Source organism: Natator depressus, chromosome 6, assembly GCF_965152275.1.
Source record: "Natator depressus isolate rNatDep1 chromosome 6, rNatDep2.hap1, whole genome shotgun sequence".
NCBI lineage: Eukaryota > Metazoa > Chordata > Testudines > Cheloniidae > Natator > Natator depressus.
Genome location: NC_134239.1, coordinates 67,245,704 through 67,264,974, shown reverse-complemented (window position 1 = coordinate 67,264,974; position 19,271 = coordinate 67,245,704). Strand labels below are relative to the sequence as shown.

The 19,271-nt window shown below is 40.6% G+C and overlaps 1 protein-coding gene across 2 annotated transcripts in view; it reads right to left on the bottom strand.

Moving 5' to 3' along the window:
* The window catches only part of PSEN1 (presenilin 1), a 53,698-nt gene that overhangs the window by 19,400 nt on the left and 15,027 nt on the right, over positions 1 to 19,271 (bottom strand). For both annotated transcript variants that reach the window (XM_074955599.1, XM_074955600.1), the window contains exons 3-6: positions 16,165 to 16,418; positions 14,426 to 14,567; positions 9,950 to 10,017; positions 8,467 to 8,687 (exon numbers count right to left, since the gene is read on the bottom strand). In XM_074955599.1, coding sequence (XP_074811700.1) covers positions 8,467 to 8,687; positions 9,950 to 10,017; positions 14,426 to 14,567; positions 16,165 to 16,418 — 685 coding nt within the window. The remainder of the gene's footprint in view (positions 1 to 8,466; positions 8,688 to 9,949; positions 10,018 to 14,425; positions 14,568 to 16,164; positions 16,419 to 19,271) is intronic.

Below are 19,271 nucleotides of genomic sequence, written 5' to 3'. Positions count from 1 at the left end.
ATCACCCGCACTATTTACAGGTATCTTGTTATGTTTCTTTTTTTTTTTGCCGAGCACGTATAGTTGAATTTGCGTAAGTTAAATACGCGTATGATGCGACTCACCTGTACACTAATTAACATATCTCTGGAGCTATTCTGACATTACTTTTAATGAGATATTACTTTTAATGTTTTTCATGCTGTCCCCAAACTGTTGTTTTTCAGCATGCTGTATATTTTTAAACTCAGACCATGTAGTTTCATCACAGAAGCTGGTAGAGGCACGCTTGGGGTTTTGATGACTGGGTAGTAAACAATGCAGCATCTGACAATTTTGGCAACCAGGAAGCAGCTGAAGCTTTGTGTACTGGGGAGGTTGTGAATTCCTCTCCCTCCCTTGTAGGCAGGGATGGGTGTAACTTCAAATTTGAAGCAGGATTTCATTCCAAATTCCTCATTCCACACCCTTGCTGCCCCACTGCACTCCATCACAATACCTATGGAATATCCACCTCAGTACTCGGGGATAAGCACTCAGTCTTGAGGTTTCTGCTAAAATTATAATAAACGGACAACTCTGAAACCTAATGATGACATTGTTGATGTTTGGATTGTTAACAGTCCATTGCGCACGCATTGTAAAACATCTGGTAGATCAATAAAGAAAGGTTAATCACTTTATGATAACGGGAGTCCTTTGAGATGCATGGTCCCTATGGCTATTCACTGCTCCCACAACCAGAAATTCTTCAATAGCAGTGTCTGTTGGTCCACACCAATGCACTGTGTCTCCTCGCGCTGCAAACAGAGGGTGTGAGGGGTGGGGCAAACCAACTGCCTCTCCAATTCCGACTCTGCTGTGAATCACGTGAGAATCCAAAGCAGAAGGGAAGGAAGGTGGATTGTGAATACCCATAGGAACCACACATTTCAAAGAACTCCTGTTACTATAATGTAAGTAACTTCCCTTTCTTCGAGTGCTAGTCTCTATGGGTATTCACTATGAGCGACTCTCAAGCAATGCCTATTGAGAAGGCAAGTGCGAGGAAGAGCTTTGCACCATGGGCGGTGCGCAATGGAGGCTGTGGGAGGCTAAGCCTCCCCAAACCTCACGCCACTGGGGGAGGAGGAATGGTGGATTTGGGGCCCTCAGAAAAATTGCCCCACCCCACCACAGCCCTAGGGTCAGGGCAGGGGCACAGACCTTTTTTGGTCTCACAGCCACAACAGGGGGAAGGAGGGGGGTGAAGCAGTGACTGGGGGCAGGGCCTCACGGGGGGAGAGAAGAGGCAGAGTGGGGGCAGGGCCCGCAGGTGGAAGGGGCAGAGCCAAGAGCTGTGTGCAGTACCAGCCAAGGCTGAGAGCTTGACTCCGGCTGGGGACGAGCTGTTAGCCCCCATCCTCATAGCTCTGACTGAGCCCCAGCCCAACCCACCCTACCCCCTGGTCAGGGCTGTGGGGGGGCTGAGAGCAGCAAGCGGGGGTGTGGCCTTGGAGGAAAGAGGCAGAGCTGGGGGCGAGCCTCCCCAAGGGGAAGCTTCAACCGCCACCCATGCTTTGCACCACAGTTAGCAGGATTGCAGAAACGAAGGAAGCACCCTCAGCTGAGGCTTGAATCAGGGAATAGTGCCTGGTAACATGCCAATAGAGCCAATCTGCCAGTCTATAGGTTTCCAAGAGTGGGACTCCTTGAAAGGATGCCACCGAGGCAGCTTGCACTCTGATAGAGTGAGCCCTGACAGACTGGGAAGGAGGGGCTACTGCCCTCTCATAGCAGAGAAAGATTCAGAATGGATTTCCAGCTGTGAGTCCCTGGAAAGACATCGCCTCTCCCTTCATCCTCTCAGATATGGAGACAAATAGTCATGGAGATCTTCTGAAGTGCTTTGTCCTATCCAGACTGCATGCCCCCAGGGCTCCAGCATTCCGTTTCCTGCCTCTATATTCTCTAGGTCTTCAGTTAAAAACAAAACAAAAAAAAAAAGTGAAGTGGAGTGTCCAGTTCAAGTGAAAGTCACATGGAACCTCAAGGATGAATTCGCAGTCCAGTCTGAGGGATACTCTGTCCCTGTGAAAGACAATATAAGGCAAGGGCCCTGAGGGCCCCTAAGCTCAACTACTCTCTTTGCTGAGGTGATGCTGTGAGGATGGCTACCTTCATTGATAAAAGTAAGAGGCAGCACGAAGCCAAGAGTTCAAAGGGCAGTTTCATGAATTGGGAGAGCTGTAGGTTCAGGTTCCAAAACAGAGTAGGTCTTGATACCAGTGGGAACATTCTGATGGTGCCTTTTAAGAACTTGACTGTTGTGGAATGGGTGAAAACCCTCTACCAGAGAATAAAAGGCATTGATAGCTGCTAAGCAAACCCTTAATTTACTAATGGATAGGCCTGTGACTTCAAATGAGAGGAGACAGTCCAGGATAAGAGGAATGCCAGATTCCTCTAGAGGCAAATTGCACCTGACACCACAGGGAGAACCACTCCCACTTGGCAGTGTAACACTTTCCCACAGAAGGTTTTTTGCTTTTGAAAACGATGAACAGGACTTTCTTCAAGCAGGATCTCTCTAATTCTGTCATCCATCCAAAAACAAGGCTGTCACGTGAAGGGGTGCCAGTTTGGGATACCTGGTGCCGCCCTTGTTCTGTGATCATATGTCTGGAAACGGGTACAGGTGACTGCATGGGTGGGAGGCCACCTGTAGGGCCAGAGTGAACCAGAACTGCTGGGGCTGGTCTTTTGGAGGACTCATGTTAGGAATGGAATGGGAAGGAAGGTGTACATCTACAGGTCTGACCAGTGCATAAAGAATGCATCCTCTCTGGAGCAGTTCTGTGAGCATCCAGAGAGCAATAAGTTGAGCACCTTCTGTTATCCTGGGTTGCAAAAAGTTGGAAGATGGGGATCCCCAATGGGAAAAGATTCATTGGGTGACAGATAGGTAGAGCTCCCACTTGTGAAAATGCCTGCTGAGGCTATCTGCTAGGGAATTCATTACCCCAGGCAGATGCACTGCAGAGGATGATCTGGTGCTGGATGCACCAGTTTCAGAGGTGTACCACCTCCCTGCAGAGTGATGCAAACCTTGATCCTCTCTGTGTGTTTATATACTAAGCAGTGGTCACACTGTCTGATCTTACCTGGACCCAAATGGATTGAATGAAGGGGAGGAATTGTTTGCATGCTTCATGGACTGTTTGAAGCTTGAGTCGGTTGACCTGGTGTATGCACTTTTAAGAAGTCCAGGAGCCCTGAGCTATCTGGTCACCCAGGTATGCCACCCCAGCCTCAAAGGGACACATCTGTCACGAGTGTCTTTGTGGGTGGGGCAGAAGCAAAGGGAAACCCCACCACACACAAACACTCTCTCTCTATTCCCATCAGGTGAGAGATGTTCAGACACTGGGAGGAAGCGCAACTCTCTTATCCAAGGAATCTCTTTGGGACAGACCTTACTCAGCCAAACTTGGAGCCTGCATAGGTGAAGCCTGGCGAAAGGGGTCACATGCAGCCATGTGGCCTAGAAGTACCAAGCAAGACCAGACTGCCATCTGAGGACCGAGACAGATTGGCTACCAAGCTCTCATTGCAAAGAATCCGTACTGTGGCTACACATGAGTCTACGACCGCTCCAATAATATCTATAGTCATTATGGGTGTTAAAGTGGACACTCCTGTATTTACTTGAAGTTCCAAGGAGTGGCATATGTATAGCAGGGCAGCAATTGCTATTCGTACTCCTGATATGATTGCCCCTTGAGGAGCCAGTGTCATAGACTCACAGGGTTGGTGCTATAGCCCCAGCTTTGGAACAGTCGTTTGGATTCTCTAAAGTAACATTACAATTTAAGAGAATAGGTAAGTGGAGCATACAGAGGTATTTTATAGAACGTGCAAGTCTCACACAGGCTGCCAACCTGCCTGCTCCCCCTTGAACAAGAGAAAGCGTGAATATTTATATATGGAGAGTTTGAAAAAACTAGGATTATTAAACTTGGAAAAAAGGAGTATTCGCAAGGATTTGACTGAGGTATTCAAAGTGATGAGCAGCATAATGAAATATGAGCAGCCCCCTTTTTCATCAAGTCCTCTGGTTCTTGTACATGGGACAATGAATGAAACTAAAAGAAGTAAATATAAAATCAAAGGAAGTCACTGAACCAGACATATCAATAAAGGTGGTCATAAGAGTATAGCAGTAGGAATACACTACTGACCACTTGACCAGGATGGGCATTGCATTATGCTCAGGGAGATTATAAAGGCTACATAAAAAGAAAAGCCAATAATAATGGGGGATTTCAACTATCCCCATATTGACTGGGAACACATCACCTTGGGATGGGATGCAGAGATAAAATCTCTGGACATCATTAATGACTGCTTCTTGGAGCAGTTAGTCCTAGAACCCTCAAGGGGAGGGGCAATTCTTGATTTAGTCCTAAGTAAAGCACAAGATCTAGTCCAAGAGGTGAATATAGCTGAACTGCTCAGTAACAGCCATCATAATGTAATTGAACTTAACATCCTCATGGGGGGGGGGGGGGGGAAGAGGGAAGAAACCCATCACAGTAGCTTTTAACTTCAAAGAAGGGGAATTACACAAAAATGAGGAAGCTAGTTAAACGGAAATTAAAAGGAACAGTCACAAGAGTGAAATGTCTGCAAACAGCATGGAAATTTAAAACGTCAGAATAGAGACTCAAACTAAATGTATACCCCAAATAAAAAAAAACAAACAAACTGAAAGAGGACCAAAAAAAAAAAAGTCACCATGGCTAAACAGCAGAATAAAAGAGGTGGTTTAGAGACATCCTTTAAAATTGGAAGACACATCCTACTGAAAACAGAAAGGAACATAAACTCTGGCAAGTCAAGTGTAAAAATATAATTATGCAGGCCAAAAAAGAATTTTAAGAGCAACTACCAAAAAGACATAAAAACTAACAGCACAATTTTTTTTGAAAAGCAGCAGAAGCAGGAAGCCTGACAGAAAAATCAGTGCAGCCACTGGATGATCAAGGTGCCAAAGCAGCACTTCAGGAAGACAAGGCCGTTGCAGAGAAGCTAAATCAATTCTTTGCACCAGTTTTCACTGCAGAGGACATGAAGGAGATTCCCATACCTGAGCCATTCTTTTTTAGGTGACAAATCTGAGTAACTGTCCTAGTCTGAGGTGTCAACAGAAGAGGTTTTGGAACAAACTGATAAATTAAATAGTAGTAAGTCACCAGGACCAGAATGTATTCACCCAAGAGTTCTGAAGGAACTCAAATATGAAATTGCAGAACTACTACCTGTGGTATGTAACCTATTGCTTAAATCAGCTTCTATACCAGATGACTGGAAGATAGCTAATGTAACGCCAATTTAAAAAAAAACAAAACTCCAGGGGTGATCCTGGCAATGACATGCCATTAAGCCTAACTTCAGCACAAGGCCAATTGTTTGAAACTAAAATAAAAAACAGAATTATCAGACACCTAGATGAACCTGATTTGTTGGGGAAGAGTCAACACAGCTTCTGTAAAGGGAAATCATGCCTAACCAAAATATTAGAATTATTTGAGGGAGTTCAAAGCATGCGGACAAGGGTGATTCAGTTGATTAGTGTACATGGACTTTCAGGTTTCAGAGTAGCAGCCGTGTTAGTCTGTATCCGCAAAAAGAAAAGGAGTACTTGTGGACTTTCAGAAAGCCTTTAATAAGTTCCCTCACCAAAGGCTCTTAAGCAAAATAAGAAGTCATGGGATAAGAGGGAGGTCCTCTCATGTTTCAGTAACTGGTTAAAAAACAGGAAACAAAGGGTAGGAATAAATTATAAGTTTTCACAATGGAGAGAAGTAAACACCGGGTCACCCAAGGATCTATGCTGGGACCTGTGCTATCCAACTTATTCATATATGATCTGGAAAAGAGGATATGATATAAAATTACTGAAGATAGTTAAATCCAAAGCTGATTGAGAAGAGTTACAAAGGGATCTATCTAAACTGGGTGACTGAGCAACAAAATGGCAGATAAAATTCAATGTTGCTAAGAGCAAAGTAATGCACAATGGAAAAAATAATCCCAACTATACACACAAAGTGATAAGAACCATTAGCAAAGGGATCGATAAGATGACAAAATATCATAATGCCGCTATCTAAATCCATAGTATGCCCACACCTTGAATACTGTGTGCATTTCTGATCACCCCATCTCAAAAAAGATATATTAGAATTGAAAAACGTACAGAGAAGGGCAAAAACAAAGATGAGAGGTATGGAACAGCTTCCATATGAGGAGAGATTAAAAAGACTGGGACTGTTCACTTTACAGAAGAGAAGAGTAAGGAGGGATATGACAGAGGTCTATAAAATCATGACTGGTGTGGAGAAAGTGAATAGGGAAGTGTTATTTACCCCTTCACATAACACAAGAACCAGGGGCACCCAATGAAATTAACAGGCAGCAGTTTTAAAACAAACATAAGGAAGTACTTCTTCACACAATGCAGTCATCCTTTGGAACTCATTGTTATGGGATGTTGTGAAGGTCAAAAGTACAATCGGGTTCAAAAAAGAATTAGATAAGAATCTGATAACCGTGGAATTCACCCCTACCAGGTTGAAAATAGTCCAAATGTGGTGACCTTCAGGTCACGCTGTGAAGCCTGTGTTCCTTGGGCTAGCACTCAGGGAAGGATAAGGTGCTCCGAGTGTGGGGTTTCTTTGGGGAATCCGAGGGGTGGGGATTATTATTATTATTGGGTAACTGCCTATTTTATATTGGACAGGAATTGCTGCTGTTTGTTATTGTTATGGAGTGTATTTCACATGGATGGGACAGTCTTGTCTAAACATCTATGTTGTTCAAAGTGAAATAAATAAAATCTTATGACTACTAACCCTTGGGTTCATGCCAGCTGTGATACAAGGGCCTAATAAGCAGTTGACCTATGAAAGCCAAGGAAGACTCTCCCTACCTCATTCATAACCTGGGTCAACCAGCTAGTGCTATGTGCATAAGGAACATTTTCACCTTCTTCTGAGGCATCAGATACCTAAGGACAATACTGGCCCAAGATGGACAAAGGGCCAATCAAGTCTGATTAATCCTGTATTTCTACAAATATGGAGAAAAAAAACAAACCAGATCCTCACCTTTCCCGCTATCAGGGAATTTCAGACTCTGTGTTCATCTGCAGTTAAAATTCACTTCTGCGTTTCCAAATTAATTCAAATTCTTTATGAGCAAGTTTGCATTGATCCTCCTCTTTGCTATAAGAAATTTCGATTATACACTAGGAGCTAGATTATACACAAACACATGCTTGCGCTAGCTCTTGTCTTGGTCACGTGAGTATCAATAGCAGTGTAGCATGGCTAGCGGAGGTATGGCTGAGCCACGCCAAGTACATACACACCCAAAACCAGGGGTTAGGTACTTGGCACAGCTCAGCCTCTGTTGCCACGATCCATGCTACCACCGCTTCATTGCTACTTATACTCGCGCTAGCTCTCATCAAGCTAGCGTGAGCATGTGTACACAAGCAGGGGAAATCATACGCCTAGCTTGTCATGTAGACGTAACCTTAGATATTCTGGCCTATTATGTAAACCAAATCAGTCTTTGAGACACATCTGCCCTTATAGCAAGATCATGAATAGCATAAAATACAGAGTACCATTCCTACTGAAGGGTTTCAGTGCCCTTTAAAAGTGTATGATAACTGTCTGAGACAGGTTATGTGATCTCTAGATATAGTTTATTGCAGCCTTCTCTGGGATGAAACAGAATATGTGATAATCTAGAAAAGGAAATGACTACTATAGCAATTTGAACTGGGGGAGAGTGTTTAACCATGCCATGACTAGATCCTCCTGTGTGAAGGGACTTTTCCCTAAGGAAAACTCCTAGAGGAATTTCTGAGATTACCCCCTTCTTGTCAGGGGATGGATTGGCCCCCTCGGTATCTGGAGGACCCTAGGGAGGCCACAGCTACCCACGTCAAGTCCTTGTACCCAGGATGTGGCTCCAGCCTCCCAAGGAACTGCTTCACTCTGGAAATGCAATAGCTCCCAAGGGCCCTTGAGGGAGTGGGAGACACAAGAGTTATTTTCAATGAGACCAGAAGGAGGACTACAATATGGGTCACACGCCTATCCTCTCCTCCCTTGTACTACCCCAATTCCAATCCCATCTGCACTTCCTGCAGACCCGGAGGGGGCCCCTCATAAGGTCCAGGGTATGTGGACAGAGACAGTATTGCAGAGGCACTCAGAGGTAACAGCCATTTGAGGGGGACTTACCCATGGGTTAGATGTAAGGGAACACAATCTGGTCCCTGGAATTTGAGTAAGACATTGCAGCAAAACCCTTGCCCTGCCTCTGTTTGGACCCTGGGTTTTATGTCTGGTCAAACAGATGGAAGAAGTGAAAGTAGGAAGAGGGCATGCCATCATCATTGCTGGTATGATGCTTTTTTCAGGATCTTACCATATACTGAAATCACAGCTAGGATAAGCCATGCAGTCCACTCAGGAAGGTATTTAATGAATACCAGCGCCATGAGAGCACTGATCATAATGAGATATGCTTGCTGGAGCCGGAGCGGGCCTTTCCAGTGAATGCAGATCATTCCCACCACACCGAAGTTCCAGATCATGAGCGCGAGGGTGATGTAGTCCATGGCAACGTTATAGGTTTTAAAAACCTCACTAAAACATTTAAGAAAAGGAGATTAGATAAAGAAAACAGGCAACTGTTTCCCTAAAGCAATGGCAAAAAACAAAGAAGGCAAACTTGAGAATTAGATTTTAAAACTCTACACTCCATGTATTTTAACAAACGAAGTTGTTCTTTTATTAGATCCTACTTAGATCTGACAATGACTCAAAGAAACAGTTTGCTTTTTGAGGAAGAGCTAGTTTTACAGGGTGTGTTTCATTTAAACTATTTCAGGTTTACTAATTCAGTTTTCTGCAGTACAATCCTCCATTGACCCTTGTTTCCTTCTCAGTCACAGATCAAAAAGCTGCCAGCACAGGACATCAATGCAAAGTAGTTACCTTGATTAACCTATAGATGGTCCTCCATTTTGTAAGTAAAATTTCAAAAAAATAATTTCCTGGCATACAAATGGCTCTGTTAGCCACCCGCATGGAATGTCAACTAGACACATAGCACCATTGTGTCAACCATGCAAGGGAAGGAGGATGTAGTGTGAATACTTCAGCTGATCAGACATTGTCCTGGGCCCTAATGAACTGATTTTTTTAAACTGAAGAGAACAAAATATTCTGTGAAATAAATATATCTAAGAAATTTAAAGTTATGACGGCTCTCCAGGAATATAAGCCTGGGGTTCTTCATTCATTTTTGTCCTATTAGATGAAATCATAGTGCTAACTCAGGGGTAAGAAATGCATGCTGACTGTAATAGAGTGTTTGGGGTCTGCATCACCATTATAGCTGCCCACCATTCCTAGAAAGTAAAAATCTCCCTTTGAGGATGGAGCTATGTTTCTCAATCAGATATGAGAGATTACTGAATACAATGAATGGAAAAACTACCTCGCAGGCAACAAGTGTATTTTCTCCAAGTCATAGGTAACTTCCACTGGCCTGTGAAAAATCAGTGCTTGAGCTTGCTGAACGGCCATTCCTGATGAGGTGGTGAAGTGCTGCTTCAGGATTTGACTTACAAGACAAGTACAAAGCCTTGAAACATGGGTCTATTCTGCCGTAGATGCAAGTGCATAACTTCCATTAGATATAATAGAAGTGTGTATCGGTGACAGAACAGATTCCTTTCAGTAGATTAAGTCTTTGAGACTGTTCCCAAATAAATATCCTTTGCATGGCTGACCCTTATCAATTACCACGGTGACATGAGGACAACTGTTTACGTATGCTTATGGTGAACAGACAAAGATTGGCTGGAAGGCAAATTCTGAAGTTGAAACTCTTGTAGACTTACCCCAAGTAGATGAATGAGAAAAAGAAAAGCAGCAATAGAGAAGAAATGATAAGCCAGCCATGGATCACCTGAAAGAGAAAGACACATCAATAAACATCTCCATTTCAAACTGGACATTTTAAAGTTAATTACATCTTTATCAAAAATGCCTTTTTAAGGTTCAATTTCATAAGCAGAAGATATAGTAATATCTGAGCCAGTTTTCAGAGTACCACTTACAGCCCCCAGCCATATTAATATCTTGTGGTTAGAGCAAGGGAATGAGATTCAGAAGTCTTTAGCTCCATACCATACTCTATACTGATACATTGATTTTTGGCTAGTCCCTTGACTTCTGTGCCTGAGTTTACTCATCTATAAAATTGGGCACTGCTTAACCAACCACTGTAAATTGCTTTGGAATCCTTGAATAAAAGGTGCTCTACAAGTGCAAAGTATTTTTAGCATATTAACTTACAGCACTTTGAAAAGGAGGACTTGTGGCACCTTAGAGACTAACCAATTTATTTGAGCATAAGCTTTCGTGAGCTACAGCTCACTTCATCAGATGCATACAGTGTTTTGAGATTAAAGTCTAGCAAGACATACATGAATTTTACAAAAAAAAATTACATTAGAAAATATCATCAAACCTTGTTTTAAGGAGTGAGCATACTTTGGGACAAGTCCTTCATACTAATGTCCCAGACTAAAAACAAAGATTGAAGAGAATTTGGAAAGCCCTATAACTATGATCATGTCTGAACTGACAGGCTGCAAGACGACAAAATGCTAGATTTCCTAAGTACCCGATTACAAAAAACAAAGCTCTGAAATGTTACATCAAACTGGTAGAAAATCATCCTAAACCCAGGGAAAAAAGCAATAGAAGAGATCTTTCAAAAACAAGTGAAGGAGGGGAACGGACAGTCTCTTCAGAAAAACAGATTCCTAGAATTGTAAGTCAAAAACTCCAACCTGTTAAAGACTTTGGGCAAGTTCTGGCCTTAAGAAGAGTACCTTTGAGGTGCAATGGGGTATGAAAAACGTGAAATATAAAGAAATATTTTTTCTTCTAGACAAGGAACCTCACACACAAGCTAAGACATGGACCCCACAACTAGTTTAAAGTTCTTTGTAGATAAAGAAGTCAGAAGCAGTAATTTAGTACTTGCTTGAACTGGTTAAAATGGCACAAGGAATCCTACCTGTGTTGAAGCCAGATTCAGAGCAGAATTTACTATTCAAAACAACTATACATCCAAGAGAACTCAATCTTTCTGATCTGGAGTTTTGTTTTTCCTCCTTATTTCCCTCCTTGTGAATGGTTTATATTGGATTTTAAACATTTTTAAAAACAATAAAAACTTATGAAATTTAATGTTTTACCTTGTAGAGATTATTTCTGTTTCACTAGTATTTATTTTACTTGCATGAAACAGCAACAACCTTCTAACAAACAAAAGAGAGTCAAGTTTCATATAGGTTTTAAATGTATTTTCTTAAGTGTGTTCAGAGTCCTCTGCAGGATCTCTTCCACTTTCTGTCTCTTCCTCTGGGCCATCCTTCATGATGTATCCCAGTTTACAAAAAAACCTCAATGTAACAAGACATGTTGGCAAGCCTGGGTACCTCACAGGTTAGCCTCTCTCTATATCTGATAGAGCCGTTTCAAAAAATAAAGGATACGCAGCTTTCTCCTTTGCATTAAACATTCGGTTTTTAAATGCTGTTGGCAGGGAAGACGTCAAATTTCTGTCACCAACAACTGTTACAAGGAGAAGAACTCTGAAGTTGGGGATCAGCTTTACAAATAATGTGTAAGGCTACACATACATTCTGATAGAGTGAAAGACTGGATTTTGTTTTTAAAAACAAAATCTTTTCAGGTCACTTTGATGGACAAGATGACATAACTTTATGGTTAAATGAAAGACACATTAGCAATAAGAAAACCCCAAAGAAAACTGTCCTACTGCCTAGGAAGAGAAGAGACCTGGAGGTCCAGTGTGCCTGAATACTAAAGTCGCATTCTAGCAAAGAGCAGGTCTGCTCTACTGAACAAATGCCAAAAAGTGCATAACTAAGGGAGTGGTTCTCAACCAGTGGTACACAGAGGTCTTCTAGGGGGTACATCAATTAACCTAGATATTTGCCTAGTTTTACAACAGGCTACATAAAAAGCACTAGTGAAGTCAGTACAAACTAAAATTTCATACAATGACTTGTTTATACTGCCCTATATACTATACACTGAAATGTAAGTATAATACTTATATTCCAATTGATTTATTTTATAATTATATGGTAAAAAGGAGAAAGCAAGCAATTTTTCAGTAATAGTGCACTGAGACACTTTTGTATTTTTAATGTCTGATTTTGTAAGCAAGTAGTTTTTAAGTGAGGTGAAACTTGGGGGTACGCAAGACAAATCAGACTCCTGAAGGGGATACAGTAGTCTGGAAAGGTTGAGAGCCACTGCTCTAAGGCCCCAATCCTGCAATACTTACATGTGCTTAACTACCGTGAGTAGCCTCACTGATACCTAACTGAAACAATTTGGTGTATCACACCACTTTCCACACCAGTAATGTGTGTTCTTCACATTACATGGCTTTTCAAATATTAAATCGTTTTCAAAACCACCTGTCCTTTTCTCATAGAAGTTTCTCAACACACTACATGTGAAAGACAAGTGTTATCCAACATATTTCATAACATGTCATGGCAAGTTTCTAAACTTCTGATTAAAACATTCCCACGTCTCACCTGACAATGACTCCTAACTGATTTGTTGGTACAGAGTCAGCTTGCCTGCTAAAAACCTGAATAAAAGGGACTCGCAACGGTTTGCAAAATACAGGGAATTAAATCTGGAGCTCTGGCAGTAAAAGAATTTGCTTAGACAGACTAAAAATATGGGGGAATTAAGGCAAAAATAAAAATACATGAAAGAATAAGAGAAGCTACTCAGACAAGCTGAGAAGGCTTGATTTCTGGTGGTTAGAGTCAGAATCTGAAATCACGACCAGCTCTACTATTGATTTGCTCTGTAACCTCATGTAAGACGCTTCACATTTGGGCCTCAATTTCTCCAGTTGGAAAATTGGGACAATACTTTCCCTACCTCAAAGGCATTTTCCCAGACATAATGCCTGAATGAAAGGCACTACAAATGAGCAAAGTATATAGCATACTGCCACCACTTGGGATGTCAAATATTCTTTTGCTAGAAGTTTGTTTATGTTCACTGAAATGTAAACCAACAGTGATTCTCTACATACCCAGCAGAAAATTAGATTTATGTTCAGCAACTGGGTGCCTGGATTTTTCAGCATTTCAGTGCAGCGGCTTGGAGATACTGTGTTAGCTTCATTAAAATTCAAAAGTTCAACATTTTTCATGAAGTAAACATGAAAATAAATACAATCACTACCAAAGCTCCAATATTTATTTTGTCATTAAATTTAGTTTTATGCAGTCTACATATTCACTTTCTGATGTGCCAAAGATCTTTGTAATGACAGTGCACAACTGCACTGCAGAAATGGCCAAGGGGAAGCTAGAGGTTTTGGCAGCTTGGTAAGCACAGGTGAGGCTTCTGGCATCTGGAGAGGCCCAAAGGACAGTTTGGGATTGCGGGTTTAAGCACATCAGTTGGCCAGTTCTACTAAAATGATCAGCAGTGAAATAATTTAAATATCTATTTTAAACTATCATTGTTTGGGGTATTGATTCAATACCACATTGTGATAAATGGGGAAGTTAACACCTCATAAATCTTGTTCCAGAGTGTCTGCAGACTCAGGCAGATGTCACTGCATCCATCACAATGTGGTGACATTTTCAAAAGGCTTTTTTTCATTGCATCCATGCAGGTTAGAAACTCCCCTCAAAAATCTAAGAAGCTGGAACTAAATTTTGAGGCAAGTTTGATAGCAAATTATGTGACTGTAAAACACAGATATTCAAGGGTCTGACTAAAAAAGACAGTATATCATTTTGTTATTCCACATCCTGCTTTATTAAGCATTAAAGAAAAAAACACAATCACTGGGCCAAAAGTAGCCCACACCCACAGCTTTAACATGGAGCTTTGACATATGGAGACTGTAAGTTCTAGCAAGTTGATGCGATGCTCATCTAGATTAAGTTTGAGCTCCCATCAATAATACCATTATGTATTTTTGAGTCCTGATCTCAGGTGACATACTGTCACACACAAACATTGCTGTTGAAGTGCATTTTATTATTGGCAATGCCAAGATCATGCCTTGTCCACTTTTACTCCATGAAAGACTATGTACTATCTGATGAAATAAATTGTCCATTCCCCCCCCCAGTATGGGGAACAAGGCTCCAAAAACTAAAGCAGTGAACATCCGCAACTGGTGCTGCCAGTTTAGTTAATCATGATTGCTCTTTCCCTGATAATACATTTCAGTAAATAAAAGAAGGTTAGCAGAACTAATTACCACGGTTAACATTTGTGCTCACCTTATAGCACCTGTATTTGTAAAGCACAACCAGGAGTATGGTCATGACAATGATGACACTGATCATGATGGCAGCATTGAGAATAGAGTTCAGAGCTCTCTGTCCCACGGTGTCTGTGTCTTCAGTGAACGGAGTGTAGATACTACAATACAGACCAAAAAAAGAAATGAAATTCCAATACATATTCCACATAAAAGTTTTCTAGATAAAAGCTCAGGATCAATAGGTAGATATTTAAAGCCAATTTCCCTCTTGACATCTCAGTGTTTATCTTTCAAATCAAAGTTACAAAAGTGAGAGTTATTTTCTGCTTAGTAAGAGAGCAACCAACATTTAAAAACTATTTTATTTATAGCAGTAGTTCTCAAACTGTAGGTTGTGACCCCAAAGTGGGTTGTGACCCCATTTTAATGGGATCACCAGGGCTGGCGTTAGACTTGCTGGGACCCAGGGCCAAAGCCCTCAGGCTTCAGACTTGTGTGGTAGGGCTCAGGTTACAGGTCCCCCACCTGGGGCTGAGCCCTTGAGCTTCAGCTTTGGTCCCCCCACCCAGGGCAGTGGGGTTCGGGCAGGCTCAGGTTTCAGTCACAACTCCTGGGGTCGCATAATAATTTTTGTTGTCAGAAGGGGGTCGCATGCAATGAAGTTTGAGAACTTCTGATTTATAGCATGCAAGTAAATGTGAATTAGGTCACACTAAATACATTTGGGCCTTTGTACATACACCACCTAGTGGATATTCAATAAAACGCAACCTGAAGATAAAAATGAGTAGTGCAGGGGAGGAATTAGATTTTCTGTTCTGTGGGAAATTCCACGAGTTTAAAAAACACCTGTTCCAAAAACAGAATAAAACCAAAATTTTAAGACTTCCTAAATCAATGTAATTCAAAAACAGTAATTTCAGATCAATGTTTCATTCTGATCTTAACATTTTAAAAAATTGAATTTTTTTGCAATATCTATTTTGAAGCCACAAACCAAACATGTTCTGACATTATCAAAAAGTTGTGTCAGTTTTTTTCCTCCAAAAATGCGTTTTTGTTAAATTCAACATGTTTCCACAAAATGTTTCTCCATTGGACAATGCAGATCTGTTGAAATTGAAAAATTTAGTTGGAAAATTTCTCGACAGCTCTTGATAATGTATTTATTTCTTTGTCAACAAGCAACATAAACAAACCCGAACCCTGCATACATATGGATGTTCATTAAGCTCTCATTTTTCACCACTAAGGAAGCTTTAATTTTTAATGGAGTGCAACTTTCATGGCCTGTGCTCAGAATTAAGTCCATATCACGTAAACATCACACAAGAGGCACAAACTATTCAATTAAAGGCCAAGATTCAGACGAAAGCAATGGTGAACAAATTATCTTGAGAGAGATGCTTCTACAAGGGAGACTTGAAACTATTGGCAAAGCTGCAAAGAGAAACTTCCGGTTTCATCGTGGTAAGTCCTTTAACTTACGCAAGCACAAGAAAAATTGGGTTGATCTGATAGGAAAAACCAATCTGGATCAGTCTCCAGGCTGACAGGAGCTGGGAACAATGTTGAAAGTAGGGCTGCTGGACTCCAGAAGGACCAGCATCAAACCAGGGCTTGGGCTAGAAGAAAGTTCATTGTATAACATAGGCACTTGAAGATGCGCAGACACATAGTAAAGGAAAGGATCCCCAGCAGATCCAAACCAACAAAGACAATAAAAAAAAAAAAATTAGAAGATTTGATACATACAGCTGTCCATCCTTGCGTGTATAAAAGCTGACAGACTTGATGGTTGCAACAACTACCACCATGCAAAGTGTGACAGGTGCAAAGAGCATAATCACATGCTTTGCCCCATATTTCAATGTCAACTCCTCATCTTCTTCGTCCTGTTCCACCACTTGCTGCATGCTATTCTGTGGCTGCCCATTAGTCTCCGATTCAGGGTTGTCATTGCGCCTTCGCTCACTATTATCATGGCGTCGTCTCTCGCTGTTGTCATTCTGCAAGATAAGTAATCCCATTTCCATAAGCATCTATTTGCCACGTGTTCTGTATGCTACGCCAAGGAGGCTGTGGAGTGGGGAATATACACTGTACTATTGACTGTCATATAGTTTCAGCAGCAAGGACCTAAACAACAGCATTTACAATACACTGCATGAAAACTGTGGACAGAATGGAAGTATATAAAGTAGGGCTGTCAAGCAATTAAAAAAATTAATCACAATTAATCGCTCTGTTAAACAATAATAGAATACCATTTATTTAAATATTTTTGGATTTTTCTATATTTTCAAACATATTGATTTCAATTACAACACATAATACAAAGTCTACAGTGCTCACCGTATATTTATTTTTGATGAAATATTTGTGCTGTAAAAAAAAAAATAGTATTTTTCAATTCACCTCATACAAGTACTGTAATGCAATCTCTTAATCATGAAAGTTGAATTTACAAATGTAGAATTAGGTACAAAAAAATAACTGCATTCAAAAATAAAACAATGTAAAACTTTAGAGCCTACGAGTTCACTCAGTCCTACTTTTGTTCAGCTAATCATTCAGACAAACAAGTCTGGTTACATTTTGCAGGAGATAATGCTGCCCACTTGTTGTTTACAATGTCACCTGAAAATGAGAACAGGCGTTCTCATGGCACTGTTGTAGCCAGCGTTGCAAGATATTTATGTGCCAGATGCGCAAAAGATTCATACATCCCTTCATCTTCAACCACCATTCCAGAGGACATGTGTCCATGCTGAAGACGGGTTCCACTCGATAACGACCCAAAGCAGTGCAGACCGACGCATGTTCACTTTTATCATCTGAGTCAGATACCACCTGCAGAAGGTTGATTTTCTTTTTTGATGTCTCAGGTTCTGTAGTTTCCACATCAAAGTGTTGCTCTTTTAAGACTTCTGAAAGCATGCTCCACACCTTGTCCCTCAGATTTTGGAAGGAGCTTCAGATTCTTAAACCTTGGATTGAGTGCGGTAGCTATCTTTAGAAATCTCACATCGGTACCTTCTTTGCGTTTTGTCAAATCTGCAGTGAAAGTGTTCTTAAAATGAACAATATGTGCTGGGTCATCATCCGAGACTGCTATAATATGAAATACATGCCAGAATGAGGGTAAAACAGAGCAGAAGACATACTATTCATCCCCAATGAGTTCAGTCAAAATTTAATGAACGCTTTTTTTTTTTAAAAAATGAGCATCATCAGCATGGAAGCATGTCCCCTGGAATGGTAGCCAAAGCATGAAGTGCCATACAAATGTTTAGCATATCTAGCACGTAAACCTTGCTATGCCGGCTACAAAAGTGCCATGCAAATGCCTTCTCACACTTTCAGGTGACTTTGTAAATAAGAAGCTGGCAGCATTATCTCCTGTAAATGTAAACAAACTTGTTTGCAAGGTGAATTTGATTTAAATCACTAGTCAGGAAGACTCAACTTAATCATGGATTTCTACATAAAAGTGCATTCTTGTTTGTTGTTATACATATTCTTCACAACTCAAGAGATAGATGTAGGTTTCGTTTGTAGAAGATATACACGATAAATTTTTGAAGTGATTTATTCTGAAAACTTTTCAGATTAGTGTTACAGCTATACCAGAAAACGAAAGATTGTTTGGTTATTTCATTTACCAAAGGTAATTGAAGCAGACATTTATGAAGTCATTGGGAGGTGAATTATCTCCAATTCAACAGGTTAATTATTAATATTTGGAGGATTTTCTTGTCATGCTGTATTAGGAGGAGAACATCACCAGACAGACATTTAAAATTGTTTTAACTAAAATAACGTTATGTATTCCGGATTATTTTCTTCAACAGCAAACATATAATATTTTAACAAAACAAGCATATGAATTTTTGAATTTAGTTAAACATTCAAGTTTTTTAAATCAGGTTTGTTTTTGTTAAAATTGTTTTTAAACTAAAATAGTTAAATGAATTTTTTTTAAACACAAACCAAAAATTAAATAGACTATGTCAGCCAGGTCAACATGAGAAACTCAAAATATTGGCTTCTGCAGCTAACTCAGTCGTCTTCACCTTCATTTTCCCATTTGTTCATAATCTGGAAAAGAAAAACAAGCTTTCCTGCTTTTTCAAGTCCCAAACGGTTTCTCAATTTGGAATGAAATAGTCCAAAGGAAGAAAATATTCTTTCTACACCAGCAGAAGAAGCTACTGCTGTTAAAAGTGAGATTATCACTTCAACAGTCTCTGAATCCAAGTGCTTAAGTGACTTCCACCAGTTCACTTCTTTAAAACATCATCAGCAAACATATATTTCTTGAATGGTTCTTACTCCCAAACTGGGTCTCCTTTACAGCCTGCTGCCATTATAGGTTTTCCCTTCTCGTGAGAGAATGGTATGGTAGATCTCAAATCAATGACGGATACACTCAGAAAGACCTCAAGACTTCTGGAATATACTGCTCAGACAGTTTCACTTTTGTTTCTACTGCCAGTCCCTCCCTTCTCACATTTATCTCCAGACCTCTTCTCCTTGTCCAGATTGATTCCATCCCCAACAATCTTCTATTCATTGAACTTTTTGAAACTTTGCACTTTTAGAGAGAGGTAAGGGATTGACTCTGTGTACACAAATATTCAGAGGGACAACTGGGTTGAGGTCTGTTATTTCTCACCTCTCTATATTAGTTATTTTAAAACATTTTTGCTGTTAACAAGCATTTATCTCTGCAAAACTAAGTATCCACAGTTTGAGAACTGCAAAACTAAGCATCTCTGATGGTATCTTCTAGACTGAGCACTGAGTTCCATTTGGTAGATAGAAAGATTAACCTAAATAATCTATACAGAAGCCCCTGC